General features: G+C 37.3%; 1 protein-coding gene across 22 annotated transcripts in view; it reads right to left on the bottom strand.

Moving 5' to 3' along the window:
• HYDIN (HYDIN axonemal central pair apparatus protein) overlaps positions 1-17,330 on the bottom strand; it is a 516,394-nt gene that overhangs the window by 347,973 nt on the left and 151,091 nt on the right. For all 22 annotated transcript variants that reach the window (XR_008478211.2, XR_013530165.1, XR_013530166.1 and 19 more), the window contains one exon: positions 10,114-10,238. Coding sequence is in view for 18 of the 22 variants with exons in the window: in XM_078357699.1 (XP_078213825.1) it covers positions 10,114-10,238 (125 nt within the window). In the remaining 4 variants the exon portion in view is untranslated. The remainder of the gene's footprint in view (positions 1-10,113; positions 10,239-17,330) is intronic.

Raw genomic sequence — 17,330 nt, 5'->3', positions numbered from 1 at the left:
ATCATCATAGATGGGCTTAGGAACAGTCTTTTATTACATTCCAGTACAGATATATTCTGTGGAAGGTCTCATTATCTTTTGCCAGTTTTTCTACCATCAGTCAAGTAAAACCAAATATGAACAAAACTAATTTTACAAAAATGAATGTGAAGCTAACTATACACACAATACACATCATACTGTGGTTTCTCAGACAACAGACGACACTAAATTAAATATATGAGTGGAGCCATAGATTTTCCAGGGAACTAACAAGTTGATGGAAAGTTTTTCATCACTTGGTCACAAGAGGGTCAAATTCACTATGGTAGTGCATTGCTGAACCAAACTTCTTTGGAAGTGCTCTTTGTTCAGGAAGCTTGAATTACGCAACTTGACGGCTCACCCAGCATGTCAGTGGCAATGCCAAAACCAGTATTCTCAATCTGCACTGAAGGCAGTAAGATGCGGAAAGTGTGCTGGCCTCAAGGAGTCCCAAAGAGCTGGTTAACATCTCTGGGCCTCAGTTTACTTATCACTAAAATGAAGGGAGTTAAAGAAATGTCTCTTTAAATACTAAACCTGGTAATTTAAAGTCTTCGCTTGCTATGAATTTATGGAAATCTTATCTCACTTCCCTAAACATTTAAATTCCTGACAATCAGAATGTCTTAACTTCTGCTACCCCCGTCCTAAACTATGGAATGAGAACAAAGAAAACAAGGTCAACTAATGTTTCCATTGCCTCTAAAACCATGTTAAAACATTTGCTTCTTTTGCAATACCTGTTTGGCTAGATTTTCTAATTATAACAGCACACATTTATAATTAACAATAATCCCACCACTGAAACAAAGTTGATGCGGGTAAGTTTGCATAGACATTAATAGATTCAGAAACTATTTAGCAGTTTCAGCTGCAAAGTAGCAATATCACACTCAATATTATATTTTGGTATACCTTTATTGGCCTTTTTGAGAAAAAAGAAAGAAATTACGGTTTTAGAAAGCTTACTAGAGTAAGATATGTAAATTACTATAAAGCTGCCATGTGAAGCACTAACTAATATTATGACTGGGTGCATATTTAATAATAACACATTATCACATCTTTGGGGAAAAAGGTTACTTGCCAACTTCTGACTCCTAAAGTATCTTCTCTTTGGTAAGACACATAATACTTTTAAAATGCTGAATAAATGCATCAACTCTATTTCCTGAGTATGCCAATGGCTGATGTCACTTCAAAGGTGAGATGAGCATCCTCAACAGGCACTGGAGAAGAAACCCTGCTGTACTACTATTTCTGGTACCCTTCCTAATAGCCAAAGTTCCCATACAAACGTCTTTTTTCTTTTTCTTTTTTCCTCCCTTTTATTCAAATGTCTTTTTTGAAATGCTATTCTGAATAGTAATATCTCCTTGAACCCATTGATTATATTTAGTTTCTCAAGACTCAGCTGAAAAGTGTAAAACTTAAGCAATTAACCATTTGTTTGTCTCTTCAGAGTCAAGATACTTCCACTTATTCAGTTTTGGATTTGCTTTTGGTTTCAGTTTTGTTGTTATCAATATAGCCTTGAATAATTATATTTTTAATCTCTCCTGGAAGGATGAGTTTATAAAAGGTTTCACATGGCATCAGTTCTTTCTTAATTTTAGACTAGAATACAAAAGATAACTAAACCAATTCTCAGGTAAAATCAACTGTTTAAACTTGATTTTACTACATGCAGGCACCCACAGGAAGAAAGACGAAAAGAGAAAGGAGGGGAGAATTCTGGTTCAGAACATTGATGGGTAGAATATTAGATACTGCGGAAACTTTATATTCAATCTCCTTAATTGCTAGAGCACTGGTTCAAACTCAGGTTGTCAGACAAAGCAAAGCAATCTCCTAGCTTCATTTAATCAAGAATATATCCAGTGGAGGGCCAGAAACTGAAGGAAGAAACCAACTGTTAGGAATGTGATTGACTACCTCCTGCTGAGGAGTGTCAATGCTGCACCTTCTGGAACACTGTTTTAGGAATTATACAGAAAAGACTCATCAACAGGCCATGTTAAATTTCCTTCCCCAAATAAATGCATATTTCAAACAGCTGCAGAAAGTTCAATCAGATGCTTATTTAATGAAATGAAAAGCCAGTGATCATGGCTGCTTGGAAAAGCTTCATGATTAATACTGTTTAGGCAGTTATTAGCATTTTTCACTAATGGAAGGTTATGGGTTCTGGTCATTAATAACCCACAATAAAGACTGAAAGCATATTCTTAGCAGCTATCATTTCATGGAAGGAAAAATGCTCTAAGACAGTTTATCTCTGCAATCTTCAGAATATGACTTTATTCGTTCACCACAGGTGACACCAGAACCTCGGTGGGTAGAAACCAACTTTCCTATGAATGATTAAATTTTAACACACAAATATTTATTGTGGTTCAACCTATCTTTCCTTTAGCATGCAGTACACATGTAAGTATGGGTGTCATTCCAATATTTATATAAAGTAAAATTGAGATCCAGGGAGACTGGGAAAATGCAGATGCATTTCAAAGGCAGCAGATCAAGAGAGCAAAAATGCACTTACCGTCATATGGGAGATTAGGTGACCTGCTGTAGGCAAAGAGCACTGCCCAGGAGTTAAGAGGCTGAGTCTGGCTTCTAACTGGACTTTTAGTTGGGCTTCTAATGAGTTCTGGGGCCTTGGGTGAGCCACTTAATTCCTTAGGGCTTCAGTTTCCCTATCTGTAACATCTAAGGGCTGGATGAGGTTATCACTGACCGTGTCGCTCAAGTTTTGATTCTATAGATCTACAAGCACTCTAAATCAGCTGAACTCAAAACCCAACCAAACAGCATTTTTTGAAATTATACCCCGACATATGTAGAGTTGTTTACTTATAAATTATACCATGTGACACATGTGTACATTAAAAATACCCACAATGAGATCAGATGAAATAAACAATATGCTTACCAACAATTATTTTAATGAGTATAAGGGTTGACTATCCTTCATTTTTCTCAAACTTCTGACTTAAAATCTTGTGACACAGTAACCCAGATGTAATTCTAAGGCTACATTCATTCTGATACTTAGTTTTAGCAACTAACATAAGCAAAATAAACAAGGATATAAGATGTAGGAATCAACAAAGATATGGAGATTCAGAGAGAAAAAAATATCACTGACCACATTTATTAGCAGGCACATGTTTCTTCAGTTTCATCCACTATCAGTACCAGTAACACAATGATTTTTGGCTGAAATTTAGGTAATAATTTTACCATAGTGGGAACAATTGCTTAACAGTCAAACAGGAGGTTCAAATATATCCATAATCACATTTAACATAAAATGACTGACTAGTACAATTAAAAGACAAAGATTTTCAGACCAGATTTAATAATCAGCCTCATTGGTGATGCTTCCAAATGTCATACTTTAAATGTGAGGAGGGTTGAAAGTAAAAGGATGAACAGATTGTACTATGTCCACACTAATCAGAAAGCTTCTATGTTGTATAAATATCAGATTGAGTAGACTTTAGTGTCATAAATCTTACTAAAGATTAAGAGACATTTTATAATGATAAAACGGTTAATTCAAAAGGAAGTTATAATAATCCTACATGTGTATACACCAAGTATCATGGTCTCAAAATATATAAAATGAAAATTGTCAGCACCAAAAAATGAGAAACACCTAAGTCTGATTGTGGATTTTAATTACATCTTCCAATAACTGATAAAACAAGGAGACAAAAGATTAGTAAAGATATAGATTGAATGGCATTATTATTAACAAATTTGACCTAATTGACATTTATGGAAGGTATACCCTTTTCAAGTACACAGGGAATATTTACCAAAATGGAATATATTTTGGGTCGTAATTTAAGTCTCAACTCATTTCAAGGCCTGAAATCATATAGAACTTGTTTTCTGTCTCTGAGAGGATTAAGCAAGAAATCAATAACCAAGAGACCTAGAAAATTCCCTAATGTTTGAATATTCATCAACACATTGCTAAATAGCCCATGGGTCAAAAAATAAATAAAAATGTAAATTCTAAAATGTTTTCAATCAAGTGTTGAGAAAAAAATATGTAAAAACATATAGAATGAAGATTAGGTCAATTTTAGAGGAAATGTATTATCTTAAATGCATGTATTTATAAAAAAGGTTGAAAATCAACACTCTAAGCATCCCTGTTAAGATCTAGAAAAATCATAACAAAAGTAGGATTGAAAAAATGAAGAGCAGAAATCAATGAAATTGAGAAGTGAACACTAAAGATAATCAACTAAGAGGTGGTTCTTTGAATAAACTAAGAAAACTGACAGAGCCCTGAAAATATAAATCAAGAAAAAAAAAGAGGAGGATACAAATTATCAATAATCACCAAGGATCTTATAGCAAACAAAGATTAGGAAAGGTTCTAAACAATTTTATGCCAAAATTTTAAGATTTTAGATTAAATGGAAAAGTTTATTGAAAAAGTTTAACAGAATCAATAATTAAAAACCTGTCCACCTTTTAAAAAGTGAGGTTAAACAAATGGCTTGAAGAATAAAATTTTCAATTGTTTAAGGAAGAAATAACATGAATCTTTAAAAGAATTTCTATAGAGAATTAAAAGGAAAGAACAATTCCCAATTTGTTTTATGAGACCAATTTGTTTTGTTCTGACAAGGGCATTACATGAACAGAAAATTACAGGCCAATCTTTCTCATGAATTTGGATATGAAACTCAACAAAATATTAGCAAATATAATTCAATGATTTATTAAAATTATAATACACAAAACTTGAGTTTATCCCACAACACAGCAGGAATTTAGCATTTCAAAATCAATCATCACATTAGAAGAATAAAGGTGAAATAATGTACAATCATGTCAACAAATGCAGAATATTTGATAAAATTAAACATCCATTCAAGATGAAAAGTCTTAGAAACCTAGAGATAGAAGGAAAGTTTTTTAACCTTGTAGAGTACCCACTAAAAACCTATAGTGAATGTCATACTAAATGATGCAGTACTGAGCACTTCTCTTTTGAGACTGCGAACAAGAGAAAGATATTTGCTATCATTACTTCCAATGAACAGCATACTAAATATCTAGTCTATGGAAGAAAGAATAAGAAATGAAGAGCATAAGATTTGACAAAAAATAAAAACTATTATTATTTGCAAATGACCTGATCGTGTATACACAAAATCCAAAATCATCTACATATAAGTCAGAAGTAAATTTAGCAAGGTCTGTAGATAAAAGCTTAGCCTACAAAATTCAACTGTAGTTCAATAATGCCACACAAATTTAGAAAATAGGCTTAGGAAGAAATACCACACTAGCTATAAAATTAAAATTGATAAATTGTACTTCATCAAAATTAAATTGTTCTGGTAATAAAAAGACATCAAGAAAATTAAAAAGGCAATCTAGCTGGGCATGGTGGCTCAATCAAGCCTGTAATCCCAGCACTTTGGGAGGCTGAGGCAGGTGGATCACAAGGTCAAGAGATCGAGACCATCCTGGTCAACATGGTGAAACCTTGTCTCTACTAAAAATACAAAAAATTAGCTGGGCATGGTGGCGCGTGCCTGTAATCCCAGCTACTCAGGAGGCTGAGGCAGGAGTTTTGCCTGAACCCAGGAGGCAGAGGTTGCAGTGAGCCGAGATTGCGCCATTGCACTCCAGCCTGGGTAACAAGAGCAAAACTCCGTCTCAAAATTAAAAAAAAAAAAAAAAAAAAAAAGCAACACCAGTGACCATGAAAAAATGTTTACAATAATTATTTCTGAAAGACTTATATAAACAATGTATTTTTTTAAACTACCTCACTTTTTAAAGTCAATAATAAAATGATAAAATACCCCATAAAGAATAGGCAAAAGACTTAAACATGTACTTCAGAAAAAAAGACATCAAATGGACAAAAGCACATGAAAAGACACTCAACATCATTAGTTGTTAAAAAATGCAAATTAAAACCAAAATAAGATGCCACTTTATACCAAGTAGAATGGCTAAAATTAAAAGAATGACATGACCAAGAGTTGATGACACTATGGAGTTTCATACATTCATTACTGGTGGGAATATAAATAAAATGGTCCAACCACTTTAGAAAACCATGTGGAAATTTCTTACCAAGTTAAGCATATGATGACTCTATGATTCAGCAATTCTACTTTTAAATATTTACCCAAGAGAAATTAAACATGTGTATCTGCACACGTACACATAAATGCACACACATATGATGTGTACAAGAATGGTTAAACCTATATTCATAATAGCCCAAAACTTCAAAAATCCAAATTTACATTATAAAAGAATGAATAAATTATGTACAACCATATAGTAGAATGCTTCTTAGCAATAAAAAGGGAATTACTGCCAGACACAAGGACGTGGATAAATCTGAAAAACATTATGTTGAATGAAAGAAACAAGACACAAAAGAGTATATAGAGGTGATAGAGGGTGATAGAAATCAGAACCTCTGGGTATGGGATGGAGGGGTTGCCTGGGAATCAGCATAAGGCAGTAGATGTTCTGTCTCTTGAATTGGGCAGTGGGTACATAGCTAGTTACACTTGTCAAATCTTATCAAACTGTATATTTACACTCTGTGCGTCTTACATTTAAATTATATCTCAATAAAATTATGAAAAACTACTTATACTAACATAAAAAACCACTGAATGCTTACAAATTAATAATAAAAGAACAAGTGAAGAAGGGACTTGAATAGGATTAGATCTAATGAAAATATTCAAGACTTCTACACAGAAAACTACTGATGAGAGAAATAAAGAAAACCAAATGCATGGAAGGATAAAAACGTTTATATCATGATGTAGAGAAAGGTCTATAAAGTAGTAGGAAAGAAGGAGCTGGTCTATAAATAATAATGACCAATGTGAAAAAAAGGCATAAACTGGAGTCACTTTCAGGCAGTCAGTGAAACTAGGGACTTCATCGAAATATTTGAGAAAATATTTTTATTTACTTGATTGATTGATTGACTGATTGAGACAGACTCTCACTCTGTTACCCAGGCTGGAGTACAGTGGGCAGAATCACCACAGTCTCGACTCCCAGGCTCAAGCAATCCTCTCACCTCAGCTTCCCAAGTAGCTGGGACTATAGGCATGTGCCACCATACCCAGGTAATTTTTGTTTATTTTTGTAGAGACGAAGTCTGGCTGTGTTTCCCAGGCTGATCTCAAACCTCTGGGCTCAAGCAATACTCCTGCTGTTGCCTCTTAAAATGTTGGAATTACAGGCATGAGCCACTGCACTCAGCTGAGAAAGTACTTTTACAATTGCTTTTAAATTCATCACTAACCTGACAGGACAATGAGGACATCAAAGTGAAGACAGACATACCAAGAAATAGTCTAGTGCCAAGGCTGGCCTGTGCCCTAATGGCTTTTGTGAACCTTCGAACTTTTGCTTTAAAGATTGCATTATGTGCCTAGGACATCCGATAAAGTCCAGGGCCTGCCCAGAGTTGGAACTCCTAATCCAAAAATTACAAAACACAAAATGACATAAGATACCCTGGTTGGAAACCAGCAGAAACAATAAACAGCATACTAAACAGCAGACTTAATTTATTTGCATTATCAGATATAAAATATTAATAACCACAGTTAATATATTTAAGAAATCAAAAAAACTGGAAAAAAAAGGAAGGGAGGAAGAGAAGTCAGATTTGATAAGAACCAAATAAAACTTCCAGAAATAAAAATGATCATAATAATTAAAAAATTAAAACTCAGCAGGTGAAACTTCACTGCAGAGGGGATTATTGAATGGAACAATGAATAAGAAGAAAGTAATCTAGATCAGTCTACAAAGAAAAAGAAATTAAAAACATAGAGGAAAAAAGGAATGAATAACAGCCTAATAACACTAAATAATGGAAAAATAGAGTAACTATTCTGTATTCCAAAACAAGATGGAAAAGAGCAAATAATGTATATGGGGGAAAAATGACACACAGCCTCTACATCACACATACACAAATATTATATCAAAGATGGGGAATTAACCTAAACCCAGAGCTAAAACTAGAACATTTCCATAAGTAAACATGGGAAAATATATTCATGATCTTGGAGAAGGCAAAGATTTCCTAGGATGGAGGTAAAAAGAGTTAATCTTAAAAGAAAAGAAAATTGATAACATGGATTTCATCAAAATTCAAAATCGCTACTTATTAAGAAATATTATCACAGAAATGAAGGCAAGCTACAGACTTGGAGAAAATATTAACAATACATATATCTGACAAATGACTAGTATTTAGAATACTAATAAAAGATACTCACAAATTAATAACAAAAGAATAAGCAAAGAAAGGTCATGAGCAGACACTTAAAAAAGATACAGGAATGTCCAGGAAGCTCCTGAAAAGGCACCCAACATTATTAATCATTAGGGAAATGAAAATTAAAACCTGTTAGACATCACTTTATACCACTAGTATATCCAAAATTACCAAAACAGCGCTATGTGTTAGTTGAGGATGTGGAGCAACTAGAACTCTCATGCCTTGCTGGTTGGAATGCGAAATGACACAACTACCTTGGAAAACTGATGTCCCAATGTGTTATGAGCTATGCTTTTTTAAACAGACCGTTCTACCCTTTGGTTACATGGGTCAAACGTTCTCCCTTTTGCTTAAGCTAGCTTCTCTTGCTAAAAGCCAGTGAAGTGTAGCTAACACTAATAGATAAAACAGATAGACCACTTCATTGGCTGTGTGTTGTTCTGCTGGGCAATGTGGAGCCCGGGCCACTTAACCATGGGTCCTAAGGCAAGGGCTTGAGTCATCCTGCTCAGATACCTTCCACAAAGTCAGCAACTCTGAACTGTACCCTAAATGTCTTGTGCTGCTCCTTCTCTGGGTGTACCTTCAAGTTTCTATCTATATACAGCTAACTTCAATCTACCAGTGTGACTTCTGGGGATGGGTTATTTCCTGAGCCCCATATTCCTCAGGCTTTCAAGCATCTCTATCTGACTTCATATCATTTCTACGGGTTCTTTATCTTGCAGCTTACTTAGCTTACTCTTTCCCCGGCTGTGTGCTTCTGTTTTCTCCCTACAATGCCCTTCTGCAGATAATCTGGGTCAATCAACATGAATGAGTAAAACAAAAGGGAGAAGGAAATGAGAAAAATCATAAAATAATAAACAGCAAAGTAAAATATTAATCTGAAAGCCAGTGTTGGAGACTGCATAATGTACATGCCATCTACATGACCATAAATTGACTATTTGCAACAACAATGTGTAATTTTCATGATTATGGAGGGTGTGGCCTTCAAGAAAATGCTAGTGGCAACAGAGTCCTATATTCGTGTAAGATGTTACATAAGGTATCTGCATGTTCTAAGGGTTAAAGTAACTGGATCTCACGTAGACTAGTGGGACAAGAACATTCTGAATTGGGGTTTACATTTTTAAAATGCTAGACAAATATCACAATAAATCAAATTGAAAACCCATGGGGCATTAAATTACCTACAAATTTTAATATACAGACAACCTCAATCCACCAGTGTGGCTTCTGGGGATGGGTTCCTTCCTGAGCCCTGTATTCCTCAGGCTTTTAAGCACTGGGGACACCAGGTAGGTGAGATTTCTATCTGACGTCACATCATTTCTACTAGAGGCATTCATTGGTTTTTTATCTTGTGGATCTTAGCTTAGAATGCAGCCAAAATAACCATTTCCTATTCAGCTTTATCATATTTCCCATCTGACCTTTCTTTTTATATTTTTTAAAATTTTATTATTATTTTATTCTTAATTTGAATAGTTTTTTGGAGGAACAGGTAGTGTTTGGTTACATGAATAAGTCCTTTAGTGGTGATCTCTGAGATTCTGGTGTACCCATCAGAGTGCAGACAGTATACACAGTACCCAATGTGCAGTCTTATATCCCTCACTCTCCTCTCACCATCTTCCCCAAGTCTGCAAAATCCATTGTATCACTCTTATGCCTTTGCATCCTCATAGCTTGGCTTCCTCTTAGGATTGAGAACATACCCACCTGACGTTTCTTAACATGCAGAACTTTTAACAAAGATTAATGCATACCTGTGTCATAACACACGATAAGTCTTCCACTGTGATCGCCCACACTCTGTGGCTCAAACTCCACTTCCAGTTGCATGGACTCTCCCACATTAAGAGTTCCAACAGCTGGTTCTACAGAGAAAGGCCTGAAACACACAGAGAGGCACATCATCAGAGCATATTTCTGACTAGTGTGAGAAGGGGAGGAGAGGAGATGGGAGTTCTAGGTCCGCAGACAGCTCAGACCCAGCACTGCAATTTCATGATCTAGAAGTGAAGTAGACTTTGACTCCCTAATGTGAAAAACATTAGTTTTAATGTTAAAATGACAGTATTAGATTAGCAAGCATAAGGGCAAGTTAAATGCTGAAAAAACATTCTTGTTTGTGTCCTTGCCATTCAGCCCTCCTTTTAACATTCATTGAGGATCCTGCTGGGCTCAGGCACTCGTTAGGGTGACTGCAAATGAATAAAATCCAGCCTTTGTCCTCAAACATGGAGATTTGCTGTAAGGAACAGGCTTAAAATATGTATGCAAATATTGTCATTTTCAAAAGATCAGTGCCTTCAAAGGGATAAAAATTGAGTTTTGTGAGAATTCAGAGGAGAGAGGGCATCATAGTGGAAAAATATATCAGAGACCCAAAAGGAAAGGGATGGGACCCTCACTCGCCTTAGGATAATTCAGGATAGATTAACACAGCGTCTATTTTAAAAGGATGGGAGTGGTGGAGGAACTACAGAAGATGATGCAGTAGCCCAGCTGGTAACATTAGTGCTGCCACCAAAGAGTCATGGGGAAGGCATGGTTTTGAAACCCACAAGGAGGGGCCGAAGAGAAGCCTGCCTTATAGAAAGCAAGGAGATGTAGCCAGGGGAGACAGCAACCCAGGTGGTCTCCCAGGAAAGACAATGGGGAAAACGTATCCTGACCTTACATCCCCTCCCATCTCATTGCCTACCAGACCCTCAAGGGATGAACACAAACAGAGCCAGAAATGGGAGTCGAGGGCTCTTGACCCAGGACATGAACTTGTGTCCTTTCTATTCAGCCCTTCTTTTACCATTCATAGAGTATCCCTGCTGGGCTCAGGCACTCAGGGTGACTGTCAACCCACCCCAGCACTGACGTGGAACATGACAGGTGTATAGGATATTTGGACAGATGTATGTGTGTAATGAAAATGCAAAAACCTGTTGGGAACAGATTGTGTGGGACCTGAAATGCCTCGGAGTTCGAACTCCTAGGCATTTGTAAAGCACCCAGGGATAGAGCGAACTGAAGAAGGGTGGAGAGTGCATTTGAAAAGGCAAACTCAGGATAAATTCTGTGTCTTGAAAATATAATTTGGGATGCAGACATTGTGGGAAGTGAGGGTTGATTTGGAAACAGGAAATAGTTTGTTTCAGAAGTGAATAGTAAGAGAGAAGCTGGATCTGATGGCGAAATACTTTAAATAATGTAGAGAATTCTTCCTAAATAGGAAACCCAGCCCATTTAATTATTTTCATGGTCCATTTCACTTCTTTAAACTGCTAGTTTTTCAAAGTAAAGTGTTGCGTAATGTATCTGGCAGACCGAGCTGCTTCTGATTATTTACTTCCATCACAACAGTTCTTAGAGTTGTCATTCCTTAAATCTTCCCTTAGATGAGGAACTCAATTTCAGAAAATCTAAGCTTCCTGCTATAAGGATATAGAGTTTATGGCAAGGGTAGCACTGGGTGGCATCTGAGAGTATTACTACAGGACCTCAGGTGTTTCTTATTATGAGTAATTGGTTATTTTCTCTGGTGCTTTCTATTTGATCACCTCTCTTTTTTAAATTTTTTTTATCTTTTGTGGGTGCACAGTAGGTGTATATATTTATGAGGTACATGAGATGTTTTGATACAGGCATGCAATGTGAAATAATCCCATCATAGAGAATGGGGTGTCCATCCTCAAGCATTTACCTTTTGTGTTACAAACAATCCAGTTATACTCTTAGTTATTTTTAAATGTACAATTAACTTATTGACTGTAGTCACCTTGTTGTGCTATCAAATAGGTCTTATTCATTATTTATAACTTTTTTTAATACCCATTAACCTTCCCCCACCTCCCCACCCAACCCCCACACCCAATCCCCCACCCTTCCCAGCCTCCGTTAACCCCCACACCCAATCCCCCACCCTTCCGAGCCTCCGTTAACCATTCTTCTACTCTCCATGTCCACAAGTGCAACTGTTTTTATTTTTATATCCCACAGATAAGTGGATCTCCTCTCTTTTTACTTCTTGATTTTCCTTGCTTCCTTTCTGTGTCCTGTCCCCATACCTATGGCACCAATCCACCAGGGAACCCCAGGCATTGCTGTAGAGGCACTCTGGGGTGGTGGTTGCTAGCCCGACTTCTAGAGCCAACTAAATGAGTTCAAAACCCAGCGTGGTCGTGACCTTGGGCAAGTCACTTAACCCTCAGTTTCCTCAGCTGTAAAAGGAGGGTAATAATAGCACCTACTTCATATGGTTATAGCGAGGACTAAAAGGGTTGATATAGGTCAAGTGCTTAGAATAACGTCTGGGACACGGGAAATGCTATACAAGTGTTTATTATTCTTTTTGTTATGGCTATTTTTATCTCCATCACTGGCAGCCTCTAGATGCTGTGTGATGAATCTGTGGATGTGTTTGAGTGTTGCAATGAGTTCAAGCTTCTATCATTCTCCCCTCACTCCTTCACACTGTTCTACAGAGTGTAAAAAACACACACAGGTCATAACACATCAATCTCTTGTTCAAACACCTTCAGCGGTCCTCATCATCTGTGCAATCAAGTTCAAACTCCGAGGCATTTCAGGTCCCACACAATCTGTTCCCAACAGGTTTTTGCATTTTCATTACACACATACATCTGTCCAAATATCCTATACACCTGTCATGTTCCAAGTCAGTGCTGGGGTGGGATGGGAGGCAGGCTTTAGTCTCTTCACCCACAACCTCCCCCAGCACTGCACCTGCTCTCCCTTCCCGCCAGACTGTGGCCCCCACATAGACAATCAGAAGTGCTAGGATCACATCAGATGATGTGCCGTTTCCCACATGCCATACTCCTTCTGAAGCCACCTCTCACAGCCCAGATTCAAAGTCACCTCTTACATAGAATCTTTCCTGATTCTCCCTTTTGTAAACAGTATCTCTTTCCTCTCAGAGACTATAACTTCCCTTTTAGTTTTTACAGTGGTTTACTTTGTACTTGAGTTAGTTTTCATGCGTGCCTCTCTCAATAGCTATAAACTCTCGAGAAGAGAGGGAAGGGAAACACAGTATCATGAGCACATATTCTATGCCAGGTCCTACACTGGGTGCTTTACATATGCCCATTCTAATCCTCACACACCCCTGAGAAAGTCCATATTGTTATTTGCATTTCAGACATGGGAAACTAGATGCTCACACGGGCAGGCAACTTGCCCAAAGTTGCCCAATTTAGTAGTGGTGGTGCTGAGAGGGAAGTCCCTGTTCTTTCTGCCTACCCCAAACCACCCTGAACATGGAAGCCATGTGGTTAAATTCATCTTTGTGTCACTCACCACCCTCTACACCGTACTTTACTCACAGGAGCCTCACAGAAGAGATTGCTGAATTGAACGGCAATAAACTCTGAAAGGTAAATAGAAGTATTCGTAATCAGTCATCACTCTTTATGACATCGTGGTGGAACGAGAAGGAGTAGACCTTCAGTAGTTCAGGAATCTGTGCCTCATGGGAAGTGAAGGTGAGTCTCCCAGTCTCAAAGTTCTTTCCTTCCTTATGGCCTCAGTAAGAATCTAAAGAGGTGAGAACCGAGCCCGGTTCCCTGGCTTGGGGAACTACACCACAATATTTTCTTCTATCCTTTGCCTCCCTATTTCCTAATATCTTTCTTCCTGCCCTGTGCTTTCATTTTATTTTCAAATATTTATTGGTAGCAAAAGAACAGTTTTATACTGTTCTTTGAATATTACATTGCAGAACCTAAACTATTTAAAATTTTTACAGAGAAAGTGACACTTATCATCCCATCTGCACAACCTCCAGGAATCCGAGTTCCACGGAGTGCTGAGGGTTACCTTGCCTTTGTGCTAATCGTTGGGTTTAGATTACAATGAACTTCTTCAACAGTTATAATCACCTAGGATTGCCATTGCTACTTAGAGCTGCCTAAGCTTTCTTAATAAGTCAGATGTTAATTGCGTAGAGTGTGTTAAGTTCTGGAGCTTACACAATGTCTATAATTTGATTTTGTACTTCATTTTACTAAAAGGCAGACAGGCTGAACGGGCTAGAAAATATCAAGTATCAGAAAATGCTCTTGCAAAGAAGGAAAAGGGTTGTTCTCTAAGGGTATAAGGATAGTTCAGTCTATCAAAATATTTGGTTTTAATATCATATCTTGATTAATACCAAATAATTATGGAGGGAGTTTGGTTTTGTGAAAAACCATGAGCCATGAAAAAGATCTGAGTTTCTGTTCAATCAATCATGAGCTCTTCTTATGAACTAAAACCATCCAAATGATTCAATATTTTAGCAGAAGACTAAATACTGGTCCTACAATATTAAATATTAGATATAATATTAGTATTTCTTCTTCAGATGATCTTTCTTATTTAATTCCTTACTTGAGTTTTTTAGATTTTGAAATTGCTTCTTTATCCTTTCTATTTCACCTTTCAATGTTAATCCTACTTTAATCATCAAAGTTATTCTGATACCTACTAGGGTTTTAGGTTAAATTTAACAATAATTGTTTCTGTTCTGTGTACGTTTTATAGCGCATTGCAGCTTCTTTTATTGGTGTAAAAACATTATGCTTATTTTATAGTACTTGGAGAATGTTTTCTATTTTATTTTATTATAGAGGTTTACAGCTGTAGTTTTGCCTTTGCGATATATTGTTGGTTGGGCATCTTATAAACAGTTATTGGGTGCTTATTTATTCTAGACAGTTAGATGCTGGGGACATACAAATGAAAAGAGTTAGCTACAATCCTTGCCTTTGAGAAGCTCACATTCAAATAAGGGTAACAGACATTTAAAGAAAGTCTTAAGTTTTTGTGATTTATATGAACCTAAGCATTTTATAAACTTAACCATGAATTAAATCATTACTTCAATGAGAAAAGAATGATCTGTTTTTTTAAAGCAATTTCCTGTTGCACATTATTTCTGGCTGCATATTTACACTAAAGTGGCAGGACCGCGGGCTTTTCACTCCAAATTCTCAGACAGTATCCACTGCTCTACCATGTCTATTAACAACCATATTAACTGAAGAACACTGTCTAGGAACAAAATCGTCTGTGTGGTTTTTAGAATGGATCCTTGTCAGGGCATCTCCTTAGAGATTCTAATTCAATATGCTGTGACCACAAATTCAACCACATTCTTTCTCATTGAAGCCATCAGTGTTCTCAGTTGCAAACAACAGAAGCCATCTGTGGCTAATTTAAGCAGAAAAGGGACTGACTGGAAGGACCTGAGGCAACTCACAGAATCAATGGTGGTTGAAAAACAGGCATTTTGTGGAAAGAACATAAAGCTATTATTTCATGAAGAATCTAAATAGGAAAACCAAAATATTTGCAAACAGGGAATTTGAGACACTTGGTTACACAGAAGATGGGAGAAGTGAGAAACCCAACTGAAGATGATGAGACAGCTCTGAGATTCCTAACAGTGGTAAGCTATTTCCACCTCTGGGCTAGAAGCAAAAGGAGAAGACGAAGTGTTATCAGATCCCCAGGATATGAGGAAGTGTTATCAGATCAAAAAGTGTTATCAAAAGGAGAGGAGGAAGTGTTATCAGATCCCCAGGTTCTAGCCACTGTCAGGCTGGCCTGCCATGGTTTTAACTTCTGCCAGGTGACAGGGTCTAGCCACTGTCAGGCTGGCCTGACAATGGCTAGAACCATGGAGGAGATGCAGTGGCAGCTGGGAACTCTGCTGAAGACAGAGGGAGGAGGCTTCTTCTTTCTTCCTACTCTCCAGCCTCCTGCTAGTGCCTCTGACTAGTCAAACCTAGGGGAATCCAGCTGAGCCAGGAGGCTAGGAAGGCTCACGAAGCCCCACGGTGACACTGGGCATTGCTGGGGAATGGTGAGACATGGACCTGAGGGCAAACAAGCCCAGAAATGGCCCATGTTTGCATGAATCCAGGTTCTGATGTTAACTTACTGGGGGACCTTGGGTAAGTCATTTCACTCCTCAGCCTTTACTCCATTGTAAAATGGGAATGCTGAGCGGGCATGTCTACTATTGATGATTCCTGGCCAGTCCCTGAGTTGCCTCTCATTATACCTTAGAATTGTTTCTATATTAGGAAAACACGATAATTCATATTCATAGGTAGATGGATAGAAAGGTTTTAGATTTTTTTGCAACTTCACACTATTAAATCTGTGAAGTGATTTTTGCTTCACATTTACATGAATCAAATATATAAGAAATTGCCATTTTGGGGTGGTTTTTTTTTTTTTTTTCAAATTCACCCAATTTCCCGTTGGACATTATTTCAGTCCAGCAAGATATGTCCCTTCACTTGCATTTCTACCTTAGGTGGATTCTTTTTTTCATAGAAAAAATAACAGTGTAATAGTTTTTAATAGGATTATGAATAATGGTTGTAGAAAACCATTTTTTTTCCATTGAAAAAGATGGGTTATTTTTTCTTTTCTTTTTTTTTTTGAGACAGGGTGTCTCTCTCTGTCACCCACGCTGGAGTGCAGTGGCGTGATTATGGCTCACTGCAACCTTGACCTCCTCGGCTCAACCAATCCTCTTACCTTGGCCTCCCAAGTAACTGGAACTACAGGTATGGACCACTATACCCAGATCCCCTTTTTTTTTTTTTTTTTTTTTGTATTTTTTGTAGAGAAGGGGTTTTACCATGTGGCCCAGCCTGGTCTCGAACTCCTAGGCTGAAGTGCTCTATTCACCTTGGCCTCCCAAAGTGCTGAAATTGCAGGTGTAAGCTACCATGCCTGGCCAAGATGTGTTATCTCTAAGTCCTGGTAAGCTAGTTGAACAACCTGCTTTTTTCTCCCTCCATCAAAATATGTGGGGTGTGCCATGAGACAACAAACAAGACCTGTAAAGCACTTATAAACATCAGGAGACACTGGTTTCCAAAAGAACTTTTCCTTTGTTTTTAGTGGTTGATTTATTTAAAGTGGTTAAGAATCTTGCTTCTACCTAGGATGCAGAAAGCTGGAA

This window comes from Callithrix jacchus, chromosome 20 (genome assembly GCF_049354715.1).
Source record: "Callithrix jacchus isolate 240 chromosome 20, calJac240_pri, whole genome shotgun sequence".
Classification (NCBI taxonomy): Eukaryota; Metazoa; Chordata; class Mammalia; order Primates; family Cebidae; genus Callithrix; species Callithrix jacchus.
Note: the sequence above shows the minus strand (reverse complement) of the source record. Positions and strands in the feature narration are given on the sequence as shown.